Raw genomic sequence first — 16,397 nt, forward strand, 5'->3', positions numbered from 1 at the left:
GCGGGGAGGCGGTTTGTTACCTAGCAACCAGCTCAGTCTCCTAGCAACTGGGGACGCGGTGTTGCCACAGGCCCCGGCCGGCCGCATGCGGCGGCTCCAAAGCCATGGGCGGCCTCAGCGCCTCCGCCGCCTGCCGCGAGCGTCTCCGCCGGCTGTGCCTGGGCGAATTCCCCTGCGGCGCCGGCAGCTGGGTGAGGGCTCCTGCCTGGCGGGGGCATCGTCCGGCAACCGGCCAGGGCAGCGGGGCGGGGGGCTGCCTCGCACCCCAGCCCCGGCGCAGCCTCGCTTGGGGGCCAGAGACACCCCCCCCCAAGCCACAGAGACACGGAGGGGGCAGCTCCTGGTCCTGCGGCACTGGAGCCGGGCTGCCTGGGCAGGGCCCAGTGTCACCAGCACCCCCAGTATCCTCGGCGGTGGGGGCGCGTCCGCCCAGGACAGTGGCCGGGGGGTGCAGCCCGGCGGCCGCAGCCTGTTCGTGGCTTTGCGGAGGGGCCTGCGGGCAGCGTCCCTGCGCCCGGAGAGCGGCGGCATCGGCTCCCGCCGCCGCCAGGCCAGGCCAGGCCAGCGTGTTCCCAGGCCAGGCGCTGGGTCACGGGCGGTGTGAGGCCGGGTGCCCCCCAAACACACGCCTTGGGCTGCTGCAGACTGAACGCTCAAGGATGGGGTGACCAGGTGTCCCGATTTTATAGGGACAGTCCTGGGCTTTGGATCTTTTTCTTATATAGGCTCCTATTACCCCTCATACCCTCCCGCCCCGTCCTGATTTTTCACACTTGCTGCCTGGTCACCCTACTCAAGGAGCCGGGATCATCCTATGGCACTTGGAGGCCTATGTGCATATGGAGGTGGGGAATGGACCTAGACACCTCAGATGGTTTAAATTTGGTTTTTAAAAAGGCCCAGCCCTTTTATCCCCAGCAGGCAGGGTCTGCCAGGCCCAGAGCTTCTCAGTTTGCCCTCATTCCTCTGCACATGCGCTCCCCTTCTGCCTATGTAGAACAGGTCCCGTTTCGAATTAAGGAAAAGGAAACCTGGAGGAAATGCAGCCCCGAGAGATGCAGATGCAGGCACAGCCCAGCACCAGGAAATTGGAACTCCCGGTGAAGAGAGCCTGGAGACCTTACTGGAGTTTGTGAGCAGCCAGGACTCCCCCTGGGCTCTGCCACCTGACTGCAGCCCCGAGGATCAGCACCTGAGGGAGCTGGCAGTACAATCGCCGCAGCTTATCCGGGACAACTTCATCTTCTTGTTCTTCAGGTCCTTAAGGATAGTGGATAAAGGAGTGAGTTCAACCAGCGGGATCTTCACTATTGTTAAAATGTAGAGAAAGACTTAGTGCAAGATTGGGAGCCAGGAACTCCTGTGTTGTAATCCTAGCTCTGACATTGCCTCCCTCTGTGGTCTTGGCCAAGTCACGGAGCCTTTCTGCCTCAGTTTCCCCACATATAAAGTAGATGCTACTATGTTCCTATCTCACAGAAGAGCTGTAAGTATTCCTTAATTAATATCCAACTGTTGCCAAGGGTACTGAAGCTGGGGATGCTGGGGCTGTGGCAGTATCCCCTGGCTTGAAGTGGTTTCCAGTTTTATACAGGGTTTACAGTTTTGTTCAATGGCTTTCACTGCCTGGTGCTGTGTGAGGGCTAAGTGTTATAGCTGTCATTCAGCCCCTTTCTTCACAGATTTGTGCTCTGATAAGATGCTGCCATAACCTTCCTGTTCTAGAAAACAAATCAAACCTGAACATTGTATTCTCTTTGTGATGGGCAAGATATAAAAATATACATCTCACAAGAGCTTTTCAGAAACAGCGATATCATTATATTTTTTATAGTTTTCAAACATGTCTCAGTAATATCAGCAAACCCATCCCAACAGGGGTGATGATCATTTTCACCCCATTTATTTATCCATAAGAAAAGTCCAGCATTAAGGCCTTGACTGAGGAAAGCACCCTTCTTCAGGATAGCACTTAAACACATGCTGAACTGTAAGCATGTGCTTGTGTCCCATTCAATTCACTGGGAATTAAGCACATGTTTAAATGCTGCCCTGAATATGGGTGGCCTTAAGCATTTGCTTAAGGGCTTTCCTGAAACAGGCTCAGGTGATGTTAGATGTTGTCCAAAGACTCATTAAGACTTGACAGAAGGGATTGGGAGGCTGGGTCTGTTTCCTGTTCAGATTATGAAGTAAACATACTGGAGAGGGAATGAAACTGCTGTAGATGCTGCACCCCCTAAACTCTGGTTGTCTGCGTGCTTGTTCCTAGGGAGGAAGAGAACCAATAATCAGTAATGATCAGAGTGCCTCCAGATGTCCCTTCACCTCATTCACTCTCCACCACATTCTGTGTTTCATCTGCCTCTCTCTCCCTCTGCTGCCACCTTGTATAACTCTGTTTTGTAACTCTGAGAATCATTTTAGGAGCTCTAGGGCCTGATCCTCTGACATGCTGAGCACCCAAAGCCTCTGGTGGAATCAGGGAGCTGCAGGTGACCAGTGCGTCTCAAGATCAACCCCACAATTTGTACAAAATATGGGTGTGATCCTGCAGTTCTTATTCAGGCAAAACAAATGTACTTAGGCGCTCGGATACTACGATAAAGCAACCTGAACAGGTTGGATTAGAGGAAATCAGATAGAAATCTTACTTGGAAGCCAGTGGGAGTTTTGCCTTTGTGAGAACCATAGAATCAGGCACTGATGTTGCCCTGTGTGCTGTATTGTCATGCTAAGATACATCTGTGCTTCAGAGACAGCTGACTGAAGGTGAATGTGAATCTCTTTCCAGGTAAATGAAGTTGATGAAAATTTGCTGAAGTTTCATAACCTGGAAGAGCTCATACTCAGTGCCAATCAAATCAGCAAAATAAACTCTGCCAACCTTCCTAGAACACTGAAGGTAAATAAGCAGGTTCCTGACTCTTTCTTTGGGAGGCCAGACAGAGAAGGTGTGTCAAGATGAGTCTCTCTTCTGCCTCGGACAGACTGAATGGACCGTAGTGGGCTACAGCAGAAGGAACACATAGAAAAAGACACTTAAAACCTCTAGAGCATCATTTCCCTCCCCCAATAACTGTTGCTTCCTCTTTCTCTGGCAGGTCTTGGAGCTCTGTGGCAATGAGATTGTTGGTTTGCAGAGTCTGTGTTCTCTCCCACCTCCGGAACTCCAGCATTTGGGGCTGGGCTACAACAGGCTGTTGGGCTCTTCTGAGGATAAATATCTCACAGCAGAATTCTGGTAACTCCCAACACTAAAGGGACCATAGCGTGACTGCCTGACAATATCATAATATCCTGAACAAACCTGATGGAACTAAACTAACTTTATTGAACTAAGTAAAACCTTATTGAAGTAGGGTTAATACCTTTGGGGGCCCATTGCATTAAAAATGCAATTGTGTACATGTTATGGTGGAATTATCTGTACCTTCTCTAGTAGGAAGGAGGATGCTAATATACTTCCTCTGTTGTCAGCCATTTGAAGCCACCTCCCTGGAGAAGCTGCATATGCTAGTTCAAAGTGGATTCTCCAAGGACCAACAGATGAAGAAAGAACTTTTGGATAAATAGCCTGGTTTTAAACTGGCTCAGGGCCCTTTCTGATCCAGCAAACAGACAGGACCCCTGGTCTATGGAGGGCCCTAATCCTTAGGGGAGGGTTGGAAGGATTTGGCCTGCTGAGGCCACATAAAACCATGCACCTGTTCTGAGCTCAAGCACGGATGAACTTGTGACTGCAAAGGAAATCCCACAGATGGGGTATTGAAGAACTGCTCCTGCCAGAGCCTGGTTGGGGCTCGGGTGATCTCTGGTAAGCTTATTAGCATGTGTGTAGGTTCTTGTTTTTAATATATTTTCTCCATAGTGTTTTTACCTTAAGAATAAAGTAGGCTTGTATAGGAAGTGCTGTGTGGTACCTTCTAACCTGTGGCACCTGTTAACTATCTCTGAAGAGAAAGCCATCAGGTGTCCTTGGGTGGCCTGGCTGTGCTGGGATTAACCCAGTGTAGTCAGGGAACTGTGCAGCCTAGAAATACCCCGGTCAGAAGGGAGATAGATGCAGGTCTCCACCTAGAAAGGAAAATGGCTGGGGACCTGGAAGCCTGAGACTGGGAGGCCTGTAGGAGCACTGAGAGGAAATACAGGTGTGGTTGCCCTGAAGAGTGACACACAGCATCAGTTAAAGTAGCTAGTGTAAAGCACCTGGGTAGGAGCTGCTCACACACCTGAGTTAGTCTGTTCTATCTTTTATGTCTTAATAGCTATAGCAAGCAGGGTGCATTGAATTAGTTTAGAGATGAAATACTTCAGGGCACAAACCAACCATGAACAGATGGGCTAGGAAACAGCTTCCATCCTGTGTAGGTTATTCATAATTATCCACTAATTGTGCACTTTCCTCTGAAGCAGTTGGTCCTGGCCACTGTCAGAGACAGGATTCGGGATTGGGTGGAGCATGGCTCTGATTGTATGGCAATTCCTGTGCTCCTGTTTCAATCTGCATTTTCAAAGGGAAACATCCTGAAGTCTTTAATGAGTCTTGCCTGAATAAGGGCCTGCGGATTAGACCCTGTGCTAGGAAAGGATACTGTACACTAGTCAGCTGTCCTGTGTGTAGCATGCCAGGGATGGCCTGGACAGCTCAGAGGTTTGTCAGTAGCATATTGAGCATGTAACTTGTGGGTTCCCAGTTTGAATCCATCTTCATTCTCCTGCAGTTCCAAGTTGTTACCATGCAGTGGCCCAAGTAAAATGCATTGCGTTCATTGACTTCAGTGAGAGCTCTGCTTAGACTCCAGGCTGGGCCCTATATACTGACCTGAATGCTGCTTGTTACACACCCTAACACTGTTCTCTTCTCTTTTAGGCCAAATCTTCTCTCTCTTGACCTAAGTTTTAATAATTTTATGGATCTGTTGGGCATAGTCTCTAAACTGGCTACTCTGCAGAGGCTCAGAACGCTTGTGCTCCAGGGTAACCCACTAGTGCTCATTCCTGGCTATAGAGGTTTTGTAATAGACAGCCTGCCCAAACTCTGTATACTGGATGATAGGAACATATCGCCTGATGAGAGGCATCAGTTCCATGGTCTGTCTAGCAAGCCAGGTGAGACTTTATTGTATAAATATCTCCATAGTAATCTGTAATTTTTTTTATAGGCATCTTGGGGTAGTGTATTGAGTATGGGACTGGGAGTCAGGGGTCCGCAGTTTTCATTCTAGACTCATTGATGGTTTCCTGTTTGCTTGTGATCAAGTTAGTCCCCCTTCTCTCTGCCTTAATTTACCCATCTGTAAAATGAGGATAATTGTTCCCACATACCTATCTGGGGATGGGCTGTGAGGATTAATTAACTGATGTCTAATTATAAATATCTGTAAGTACTAAGTATGATCATTCTGTTTTTTAATTCCATTAAATGTTAAGCGTCTTGATGTATCCTCTAAAACTCTCTCTAAATTCTTACATTTGGGCAAAATAGAAGATGACTGAGAACTTTATACAACCAATTATTTTTCTTGGCTAGTATTAGCCATCTGTAAAATGGGGATATTGATATTTACTGACCTCCTTTGTAAAGTGCTTTGAGAGCTAGAGATGAAAGGCGATATGTGAGAGCGAGGTAGTCTTCATTATTCTTATTATTTCTCTATATTCCTGGGTGAAGAATCTATCTGGATTATGCATACATAACTTCCATTGATACCAATGGAACTTCGCTCATGCATCCCAGAACAGGCACCATGGTGAAAGACAGCCTTATAAAAACCTAGAGAGAGAGAATTTGGTCTTTAGCTGTTAATCAAACAAAGATCTGCAGTTCTTGGATTTCAGACCCACAGCCCAGCTGTGATAAAATCCTACTTTTCTCTCTTTGTGACTTCAGTCTTTTGCCATCCAAGAGAGATGCTGTCTCCAGTTCCGCATTCTGGCCTCCCTGCAAGGGAAATAAAATCAGCTGGGCTGAGCATGAGCAAGCCCTTATTGCTTAGGCTTGCATTTGATTTCAGATCAGGCCTTTCCCACTCAAGGTTGCTGCTCTATGCTGGTAGATTAGGGTCCTGATTCAAGAAAATACATTCATACATTTAACTTTCAGCGTGTAAATAATTAAGCAAGTGCTTAAATCCCCTTGACTATATTTAAAGTCAGATGTTTGAAAGGTTCCCGCAGAAGGAAAGCCTCTCGTTAAGGCCCCTGTTCAGGACAGCACTGAACTTGCTTTCCTGAATGAGGGTCTAGAAGGCTAAAATAGAGCTGTGAAGGCAGCAAGCCCATTACCTGGGGAAAGGGAGCTCTTTGCATAGTTTTTGAGTGACCCCATGTGGCCAGTGGTTGCCTTGGCATTAATGAATCAGGAACTAAACTGGTTGCTCCTTGGTGGAACTAGGCTGTGTTTTCACCTAGCTAGCTTGTGTCTATGCTTGCTGCAGCCATACCTCTCAACTGCAATGTAGACATATCTTAGAGGATTCCCCCCTGCCAAACAGCCCTTCCACTAAAATATTTGACCCCTTAGTTTCCTAATTTGCTTAGGAAATCTGATGAAGTGAGCTGTATCTCACAAAAGCTTATGCTCAAATAAATTTATTAGTCTCTAAGGTGCCACAAGTACTCCTTTAATTTGCTTTGGTACAGTATCTCAAATTCCATCCTGGAGAATGTACATTGTAACTCGACGGCTGGATTGTCTTCCTCTTAGATCTCATTGGGAATAAAGCACAACTGGTGGTGAATGTTGGGAAAATCAAAGGCGTCCCCAACCCCAGCAAGCCAGAGGAGCTGGAAAGTGGCCCAGAGTCTCCAGTGATCACTCACAGCTACTATGTAACGTACGAGTTTGTGGAGAGGGAGGAAGCCGAGGACACTAACAATTCTGAGGTCTGTTTTCAAATGAGTTAAAATATAAGCAAAGGGAGCTAGGGGGTGGTTGGTGAGAGGGATTCCCAAGCCTTTTACCTGCAGGTTGCTGGTGTAACACAGCCCAGGTTATTAATGACTGAAAGTTGTTAGTTGGCTTGTATGAAATGAGTTTGGTGAGTTCTCAGCAGCCACTCTCAACATCTCAAAAAACACATCCCTGCAACTGGCCTCTGTTTGGAAGTCTCAGCAAAGAGCCCAAGGATTGAGTTGGCCATGGAAGCTAACTTCCCCTTTCACCTTGGGCGTGTGCCCAGCTGTTGTGCTTCAGAGACCGTTTGAGGGAATGTTGCCAGTTCTTGAGATTTTTATGATGATTTTTTTTATATATTTGATGCGTTTCTTAAAACTCTAGGCTCTGAAGTCATGTGAGTGCAACAGAATCTCTACTTTCATTTAAAAAAAAAAAGTAAATTGCTAGTTTCATGGATGTGGAGATAGGCTTGAAAATGGGAACTCTACCGGTTAAAAAACCAAAAGGCAAATAACAAGAATTTCCAATGTATTCTTTTTAAAATCTCACAATCTGGGCACAGACATATGCTGCAAAGGTAGTATTGAGGTGTGTCCACCTTCTGTCTGAGATCAGCCCTATAGGTCCTCTGCCTCCATGTACTCTGTTCCTGCAGTGAACAGTAGTATTCTGCACAGAAGGGTGTGTTTATGTGCTTAAATATGTAGACTTTGTCTCACTGACTTCAGGAGACCTGTTCACCAGAGTCAGCACTACTGGGCATTCCTCCAATGCCCCTTCCATGTTTCTCATGATAGGGGAAGTCTGTGTAGTGGCATTTCAGAAGTGCCATGATGTAGACAGGCACTTTTCTCCCCTTGCAACCTGTGTCTGTGTGCAGACTCGGCCAGAATTTGGCCCCTTCTATAGGTACCTTTGATGCCTTTCTGTTACAGGTAATAAAATTCCATCAGAGTCAAATGGTGGCTACACCAAACCCTGGGAGCCCACCAGGGAATGCTGACACAGGAGGATCGGAGTCTTCAGCTCTGTCTTCTCTGCTTAAACAGGAGCCTCCGGCAAACAGGGGTACCACAGAATCAAGAAATTCTTACCTTAAACTGAACTTGGGGGTTTATCAGTCTTCCTGGAATGTCATTAGCTGCTACATTGAAATGTGTTGCCATCAACATGTCTCCAGTAGTGTAGGTCACCGCTAGATACGTTATCAAGACCATGCCACTTATTAATTGGTGGTATTATTCTCCAGCAAGACATCTGGTCTGGGACAGATATTGCTCTCCAAATAAATGAGTCAATACAAATCAGATTTAGGATTTACATTTCCCTAGTGATTGTCTCGAATCTGTAATTTCATTTGGTGTGATAATTACAGTATTATAGATCGTATGAAACCCCAGAAGCCCAGTGTGAAATAAAAAGACCAATTCCTGATCCAAACAGAATTTCAGGGATTTAAAAAAAAAACCCTGAAACTGATGTCCTTGAATGACAAAATATCAAAATATTTATTCAGTTGTCAGTGCTCTGTTTCTACAGCACATGTTGTTTCAGTGCTTAGAAGGCTACAGGGCTTGATTCTGCAAGGAGGACCGCTGGCTGCTGCAAGTAGTCAAAGGGATTACTCATAGAAGCCAGCACCACTTCTGGGAGCAACAGTTTGCAGGATCAGGCCCTTATTTTGTATAACATCATACCTGCATATGGTGCTTACAGCATGAATGCAGGGCCCAATCCTAGATCTGCTTTGTGCGTGGCGCTCCTGCTGAAGTCAGTGAGCGTTCTTTGTGTGCAGTTATTTGGGGGTTGAGTTCATAGTCACAAAGTTAAAATAAATACTAGCAAAGGGGGAGAGAAACTAAGAGGCAAAAGTAAAGGAGATAGGAGCTGAGATCTTCTATGAGATGGAGAGTCAATGAAGCAGAGATTCAGGGGGGCTCTCTCAGATGGCAGGAGCTGCAGAGGAGCAGGCTCTTGCATCAGAAGTGGAATGATCCTGTGGAGGGACAGAAGGGGAGGCCAGTGCAAGATGAATGAAGGAGGGGAGAGAGGGACAAAATCCTTGATATAAGCTGGAGGAAGGCACCAGGAGGTCTTTAAATACTGTAGGAGATGGGCAATTTTGAACTGGGTCCTGCCATTAATGGGAGGCCAGTGGGGTTATTTTAGGGGAGGGTGTTACTGTGCTTTGTGGCATAAGTGAGAATGTGACAACAATTGTTCTTCCCCTTAAAATGGTCTTGTTCCTTCCTGGCATCAAACTCACTCTGCCTCGAAAGTGATTTCAGGCTGCTCCTGATCTAGGCAGCTAGCTGAATACCCAGGAGTACATCTCACCAGAGTCTCCTGGCTTCGCATGGTAATGGGATTTCTCTTGTCTCCTGCACTCAGCTCTCTACTGCATCCCAGACAGTGGTCTGTTAAATGCTCTGTTTCTCTATTATACATCATATTCTCCTCTGATCACCCCACGGGTGAGCTTCTCTGTTGTAGCCAGACTGGACTTAAAACAGTGGGCCAAATTCAGCCCTGGTGTAAGCCCATTGACTGCAATGGAGCCAAACATACTTATAGGGCTGCGGCCAGCTGGTTCTGTTCTGGGATCTCACCAGAGCAAGCGTGATAGAGTTTGGTGGGTCTCAAAGTCTAGTTCCCAGCTGGCAAGTGTCCACATCACTAACAAACGGCATCCACAATTGGGATGAATTGCCTCCGGCCACTCCCCATGTTGGCAGTGTGAGCTGAGAGGCCAAGGACTGAATGGATCATGGAAACCCAGCTCCCCACTCCCTTCTGCTGGTGCTCTAGAGCAGAGCAGTGTGGGGGAAGCTGTCACTGCCCCTGTGTGTGCTCTGCAGGCCCAGCTGAGATGTCAAGGTGGGCCTCACTGCTCCTTTTGCGTTTTCTCGTTAAGCGAACAGGCACCTCACCCTTCGGAAGCACTGGGCTGAGACCATTGAGTGCAGCCACAGGAAGGAGCATGTCACTGGGGATTTAGCGGCACTGAAAGCCTTCCTCATGGCTGGAACCACCGTCACTGTTGTAGAGGAAAAGGTAAATGCTTGGCATGCTTTGGGATGGAGGGACACAGTCTGGCTGGGAGGAAAACAAGCTTTTCGAAAGCCTGACAATAATGTGAACATTCCCCTGCATTTGCATATTTTTAATTCCGGTGTAACAAACCGAGATCCCTTGTGCTGTTTGCAGCCCAAATATTGCAGCATGAGAACCAGGCTGTTCTATCTTGCAAGGTGTTTTCATGGCCCATTGCTGCACGTCTGGCTGAAGATGCAGGCAAGAAGGGGAAGGCGGATAAGGGAAAAGCAGAGAAGGGGAAGCCAAAGGATGGTGGTAAGGTAATAACAGAGATAGGGTGAGGGAGGATGTTGTTATTGTGAAGACTGGTTAAGGGTGCTAAGCAACCCCACACAAAGAGTAAGGAAGCGTCACTTACAAGCACAGTTCACTTTTCATTAACCTGTGCTCCTGCTCAGCCTGCCAGCGATGATCTACACTTACACAGACCCCTGTCAGAGGTGCAGAAGGGCATCTGCTGCTACTCCATATGATGCAGGCGGTTGCAGAGAGGCTGCATTAAAAAATATCAAACGGAAAAAATATCCACGTGAGCCACAACAGAACAGTGTCTATGTTGTTCAGCTGAGGTTATTCCCCCAGGCACTGAACACTTGGTCCCTTGACTGGTCTGTGCCAAGTAATCATCAGGGCCTCAGTTTCTATGAGACGCCTCCCACTTATTCCTAAAGTTCTTGCCCAGGTATTGAGCCCCCTTCCAGTCTCAGGTGGAGACCTTCGATGCAACCATTTTACTCAATCTTCATTCTGGATGGGGCGGGGGTGGTTATGTATAAATGGGGGTGTCACATGTATAAATCTGGACTGGGGCTCCCAGATCTGATGGTGTTTGATGAATGAACTGTGATCTTAAGGTGCGTGACTCTTGGACATGATCAAATCTGTGCTGTGCAGGGCGACAAGCAGAAAAAGAAAAAGGAAAGCCCCGTCGAACTCCGCAGTGACCCGCCTCTTTTGAGAAGCCTGGGGTCTGGGCACGTGAACTTGGAGAGCCTCTTAACAGGCGACCAGCTTGTGGCCGTGGTGTGTGACTTAGGAGTCCTCCTCTCTGAGGAAACAACTCAGCCACCGTCTCCTAAGGAGAAGGTACCAGCCACTCTAGTATTAGCAGCGAATCCTCATCCCAGCTAATAACGCGAAGCACGAGACGCTGACCTTACAGGATGAATGGGGTCCATTGATGCCAGCGGGAGCACTCTGCATGTGTGAGCATGGGGATTGGTCCTGGTCATAGGGTTGGATGTGTTTCAAGGGGAGCAAAATTTGGCCTGTGCTGATGGACAAAGCTTGAGAGGTAGCAGAAGTAGAACCTTGCTGCTGGGCATCAGGGCACAGAGTGCAGTATCTCAGCTGGCCTCAGTACTCTGAGGCCTAAAGAGAAGGTTGTCAGTTGGAACCTGATCCTGCAGCCCTAGCTCAGAGTTTTTCCTCATTCCAGGGGCCAGTTTGGTGAGGAAGGACGGCAGGAGCTCGGGGCCTTAGGGAGATACATAGGTTTGACTTTGGAGATGAGATTATACCACACACAGGCTCTCTCGATTATCTTGTCAACGTAAAGCCAAACTAGCCCATATGATTGTGCCAGTCTGATATGGCCAATGGTCCGTGAAGTCTGTACCCTGTCTGTGGTACTGACACATGCGTGATGCTTCAGAGGAAAGGGGAAAAGCCCTTATACCCCACATGGACAATTTTACTGATGAAATGTGCTGGATAAGAGTTAGGTGGTGGTGTTATTAATATGGTCCTATGTTAAAGAGGAACTGATCTGTTTGCAGTCTCCCTTGTATACACTGAAATCATTCACTCAAGTCCCTTCTTGCATTGCTCCTAGGTAGGGTATAAATCCTAAAGAGCTGCGGAGGCCTTACAGGAAATATTCCCATTGTAGAGTGGCTCTGACATTTCCTATTTTCTGACATTCTCTTGTTTCTGAGTACAGAGGCTCTTTGCTGAGCTCCTGCTGCTGATCAGCGCCTTTTAAATCCTAATGCTCTGTTTGTGACCTCACCTGGCTGTGTGAAAGTGACCATGATGTCCCAGTCGGGAGATTGTGACTTCAGGGCTAAACTTCGCTTCGCACAAGCTGCTTGGAAGCCTTCCCTACTAAGAACAACAAATTTCTTTTCTCTAGGATGGTAAGAAGAGCAAAGACAAGAACAAAAAACCAAAAACTGGGGGAGAAAGTCCCGCAAGCCAGAAAACCACAGTGGCTGCCAAAGGTAACAGCAGAGGTAGACCTATCTAAGCTATTAGCATTTCTAGAGCCCCTCGGAAGGGCTGCGTCACTGAGATGCACAATGAGCAAGGCAGCACCAGCATCTTCCATCCATCCAGCTGTAGGTTGCGCACAAGCATCTTCATAGCTCTAATTCAGCAAGGAACTTAAACATGTTCCTAATTTTCAGCACACGAGTAGTTCCGTTCATCAAACTGGGATTCTACATGTGCTTAAAGTTAGACACATGCTTAAGTACCTTGCTCAATTGTTGCCTAGCTAGCTAGTTGTGTGTGTGATGTGTATATATGTATATACACACACACACACATTAAGGGCATGGCATGGGCTAGCTGATCCAATAGGGGAGTGTTGTCTAGTAATAACATAGCGTATACGGACACTTAGCAATCTCATTGTATTTTTTCATCTGTAGATCTCAACGCACATGGCAAAGGTAATATCAGGGCACAGAGAGGGGAAGTGGCTTGCTCATGCTCACACAATGAGCCCATGGCAGGGCCAGGAATAGAACCTAAGTCCCCTAATTTTCAGCCCTGCCTCTCCTATTCACTGGACTTCACTAGTCTTTAGAGTAAGAGATTGGACATCAATACTCTTAGCATCTTTTCCAGCTCTGCTGCTGACTGTGTGACCTGGGGAAAGTCACTTAACCCCTCTGTGCCTCAGTTTCCCTGTCTGTGAATGAGACCCACCCTCATCTGAAGGGTGACAACAGGATGTGAGGTCCTTGCTTTTCAATATTTCTGTGGGAAGAGGAGTCTCTTGTAGCCTCAGGGTGACTTTCTGCTTCCCCAGTGCCCTAGCTCCTACCTTGTCCTAGAAGACAGTGTCCCAGCTACTTTCTGGCCAGTGCTTGTCCTGCTTGAGAGAAAGTTGTATGAAAAGACAGTTTGTTGAACCAGCTGCGACATGCACCCCATAGAGCAAGATACACATTTGAAACAAGCGTTAAACGTTTCTGGAAGTTTCATGCTCCTGGATGCTGCACTGAACTCGATCACCACCCTAGCAACCCACTCACCCGTATAGGGAAGGAGGCCATGGCCACAGTGCTAGTCCACCCAGTGTCAGCACACTTGTAACAAACCAAATGTATTGTAACCATTGCAGAAGGTAGGCTTGAAAGGTTTCAAGTAGCACTTAGCACCTGGGGTTTCTTTTTATTTTTTTTATGACTGGAATATCCCCTCATGCAGCCTCCAACAATGATGGAGTCAGATGCGCAATAAATATCCAAGTATGTTATCATGGACTTGGAAAACCCATTGGGATTAAGCAGAGGATTCTGCTTAGTTTGGCATTTCCTTACTTCTGTGCATATTAAGGCTAGCCAACCCTTTCCCTTGGCTGGCAGAGCAGGGGAGAAGTTGATTGCATGGGCATAGTTTGTGGGAGATAGGGTACATTGCACACCCCCCAAACTGCAAGCCTCCGGCAGCTGTGGAATTTGCCCTGCCCTGCACGCATGGCCCCGTTGGCCTGCATGGAGCTGCCCCTCCAAATATAGAAATCAAACTACATCTATACCTGATTGTCTTTCAAAGATTAGGGACATAATCTGTGGTACCCCTGCTCAGCCAGCAGCATGCACCAAGTAGCTTGAGGGTTTCCATTTGTTGTTTAGGGTTCGTAGGCAAAGAGGTGGTCGTATTTCCACAAGTCAGACCTGAACTATTGGAGCTCAGAAGAGCTGGTGCAATAATTTAAGGTGCGACTGGCTGCATTTGTTGTTGTTTTTCCTGGCTGTGCAGACAACTGCCAGGGACTCATGAAAATGTGTGCAAAACTTGAAAGTGTCATGAATTGTATCACAAATTATCACACTGGACAGTGGGTTATTCACCATTCGCTGTTCTCCTGTTTAAAAGGTATGTCAGCCATTCATGGAGCCGAAATGTCTTGTGAGTTAGATGGCCGATCGCATACTACAAATAATGAAGGATCAAAAGCTTTAGCTACACTTGCAAACGTGGTACTAACAGTAGTAGATGTAATTCACCACTGCAGTATAGATCCCCTAGAAGACATCTGAGCTCTGTCTACACCACAGCTTCCATTGCTACCACTCTTGGAGCTGCACCAATGAATGGTAGCTACAGAGTTTGCTAATGCAGGTGCAGCCACAGTGAACGATTTGCTAATAACCCATAGTCTGAACTTAGTGTGCATCATCTATTCAACAAATACGTACAAATAGCGAAAACTATCGTTTAATCAGGATCCCTCACCAACAGGGGAAAGAGTGAAGTCTCATCCACAATGAATGATTTGACCAGACACTGAAAGAATGTATGCTCTCAGCCTGAGGCCTGTAGGTTTCATTTGACCCCTGAACAGATTCTCCATGTGCTTTGGAATTTCTGTTTCTCTCTCCTCTGACTGGTGGATATTGAGTTCTAAAACAACAAAGCAAAACTGTACCCAGCTGGATTGAGCATCTTAACACTTAACAGTGCTGAATTCTTATCCAACAAAATTCATGTTCAAATTGGTCTGTATTAAGGAACTGGAATGACTGCAAAAACTTCAAGGACACATGCAGCCCATTCAGAGTAGCGGGGTTTTCTAGGGTTGTTTCCTAGAAACAATGACTAACTGTTTTCCTCAGGAAAAAACAAAGAATCTCCTGAAGGGAAGGAAGTCCAAGATATCCAGCCTGTGCCTCTGACCGTAGAATTTCAAGTTCAGTTGATTCAGTGGACAGCCGCATCCGATGCCCAGCACCAATAAAGAAATGAGAAGCACTTGCTTGATGAGGCAGGTTCATGTAATATATGTACAGCAAAAAAACCCTACAGTCTCCACCACTGAAATAAACCTGTGAAGCTTGCTAGGTGTTGGTTGGTTTGGGTTTGTAGGGCTCAAGCCTGAGAGGCTTGGAGATACGCTCAACTCCCACTGACTACTGAGTTTGCTGTGACTCCCCCTGAAGGAGCTTTGTCAGACTTCAGTGGGCGTATAACAGGGTGATCTGCCCCGTTACGAGTATGGAGCCAGCCAGCCAGCCAGCCCTGTTCAGAGACTTGGGTTTGGGCCTTCGGAGAGGAGACGATCAGACCCAGCTGGGAAGGAGTCAGGCTGAAAGAGCTTGGTTGACAAAAGAACTGTGGCAAGGGCCCTGGCTGCTGAGGCCGGCCCTGGAGCTGTGGGAAGAAATGCAAAGGGAAAGGCTTCTGGGTTCCTGTTTTGGCTAGGGGAATAACTTTGTGAGTTTCCAGATGGCCTTTGGGTGTGGAGTTGGTCCCTAATAGGCTGGGGAGATGGGCTAGCAGCCCCACCAGGAGCAGGAGCACGCCTCATGGCCAAAGAGAAGTTCTTAAAACCAGAAGTCACTAATGGCAATGAGCTTAAATGTAGCAGCAGGAGTCTCAGTGGGAGCTGCCTTTCCAGTTGTTTGATGGAGTTTGGATTGGCAAATACAAGCACTCCTGGGTTTTATTCCCAGCCGTACCACTAACTCATGCTTTCTGTAGTGGTTGCTGAAAAATATTTCTGTCTCATCCACACTAACACACAAACTGTTTTCAACACTGTTTCATTTCAAGGAGGCCTGGGCCTGACAATTGTTGCCATCAGCAGGTCAAGCTCCTAGTGTCATCTGAACTCTTTGTCACTTGGGTGTGAATTAGAAGTGACACATGGGGGAACATGCAGGGTCACATGCCCCCAGATTTCTGCAGTGTTTTATATGCCTTGCCCTGAACCCTGCTGCATACCACCAGAACCTTTAAATTGTGCCCCTCCCGCTCCCCACTATCAACAGCTACATGTCATCTCTGCCGTCTATTCATTTTCAGAATGTCTGGAAAGTTTGTTCGTGGGCTGCTGTCGTGTGGCATCTTTAACAGTAGTTGAGAGCTGAGGATAAGCTGTCTTCAATACTCTGCTTTCTCCAGGGAGAAAACGTAAAGGCAGAGTCCTAAGCTGGCAGGTCTATTTGCCTTCTCAGCCAGATGGTGTCACCAGAGCTGCACACCTGAGATATTGTACTGCTGGGGTGGAAAACAATAACTTGCATAGCTGCCCTTCAAGGAGAACTTGACAAGACAGGTCACAAGAGAGCAGCTTGTGTGGCCCTCATGGGTCTGCTAGAGAAGAAGTGGAGACCTACTTATGCCGCAGGAGCTTGTAAGAAGAGATGGTTAGATAGCAGTAATA

General features: G+C 47.2%; 1 protein-coding gene across 7 annotated transcripts; it reads left to right on the forward strand.

The window, feature by feature from the left end:
- The first annotated feature begins 62 nt into the window (after nt 1–62).
- On the forward strand, nt 63–15,072 carry LRRC43 (leucine rich repeat containing 43). Of its 7 annotated transcripts, none has more exons than XM_073312886.1 (12): nt 63–191; nt 998–1,282; nt 2,795–2,905; nt 3,105–3,244; nt 4,874–5,112; nt 6,710–6,888; nt 7,837–7,969; nt 9,816–9,955; nt 10,153–10,257; nt 10,892–11,083; nt 12,132–12,231; nt 14,848–15,072. In XM_073312886.1, the coding sequence occupies exons 1-12, from the start codon at nt 105–107 to the stop codon at nt 14,967–14,969; spliced, it is 1,833 nt and encodes a 610-aa protein (XP_073168987.1). In that variant the 5' UTR covers nt 63–104; the 3' UTR covers nt 14,970–15,072. The 7 variants fall into 7 exon arrangements, with proteins under 7 accessions (XP_073168987.1, XP_073168988.1, XP_073168990.1 ...); XM_073312887.1 differs by having other exon boundaries at nt 12,132–12,219; XM_073312889.1 differs by lacking the exon at nt 14,848–15,072 and adding an exon at nt 14,474–14,784 and having other exon boundaries at nt 12,132–12,219.
- Nucleotides 15,073–16,397: the final 1,325 nt, after the last annotated feature.

Source organism: Lepidochelys kempii, chromosome 15, assembly GCF_965140265.1.
Source record: "Lepidochelys kempii isolate rLepKem1 chromosome 15, rLepKem1.hap2, whole genome shotgun sequence".
NCBI classification, from domain to species: domain Eukaryota; kingdom Metazoa; phylum Chordata; order Testudines; family Cheloniidae; genus Lepidochelys; species Lepidochelys kempii.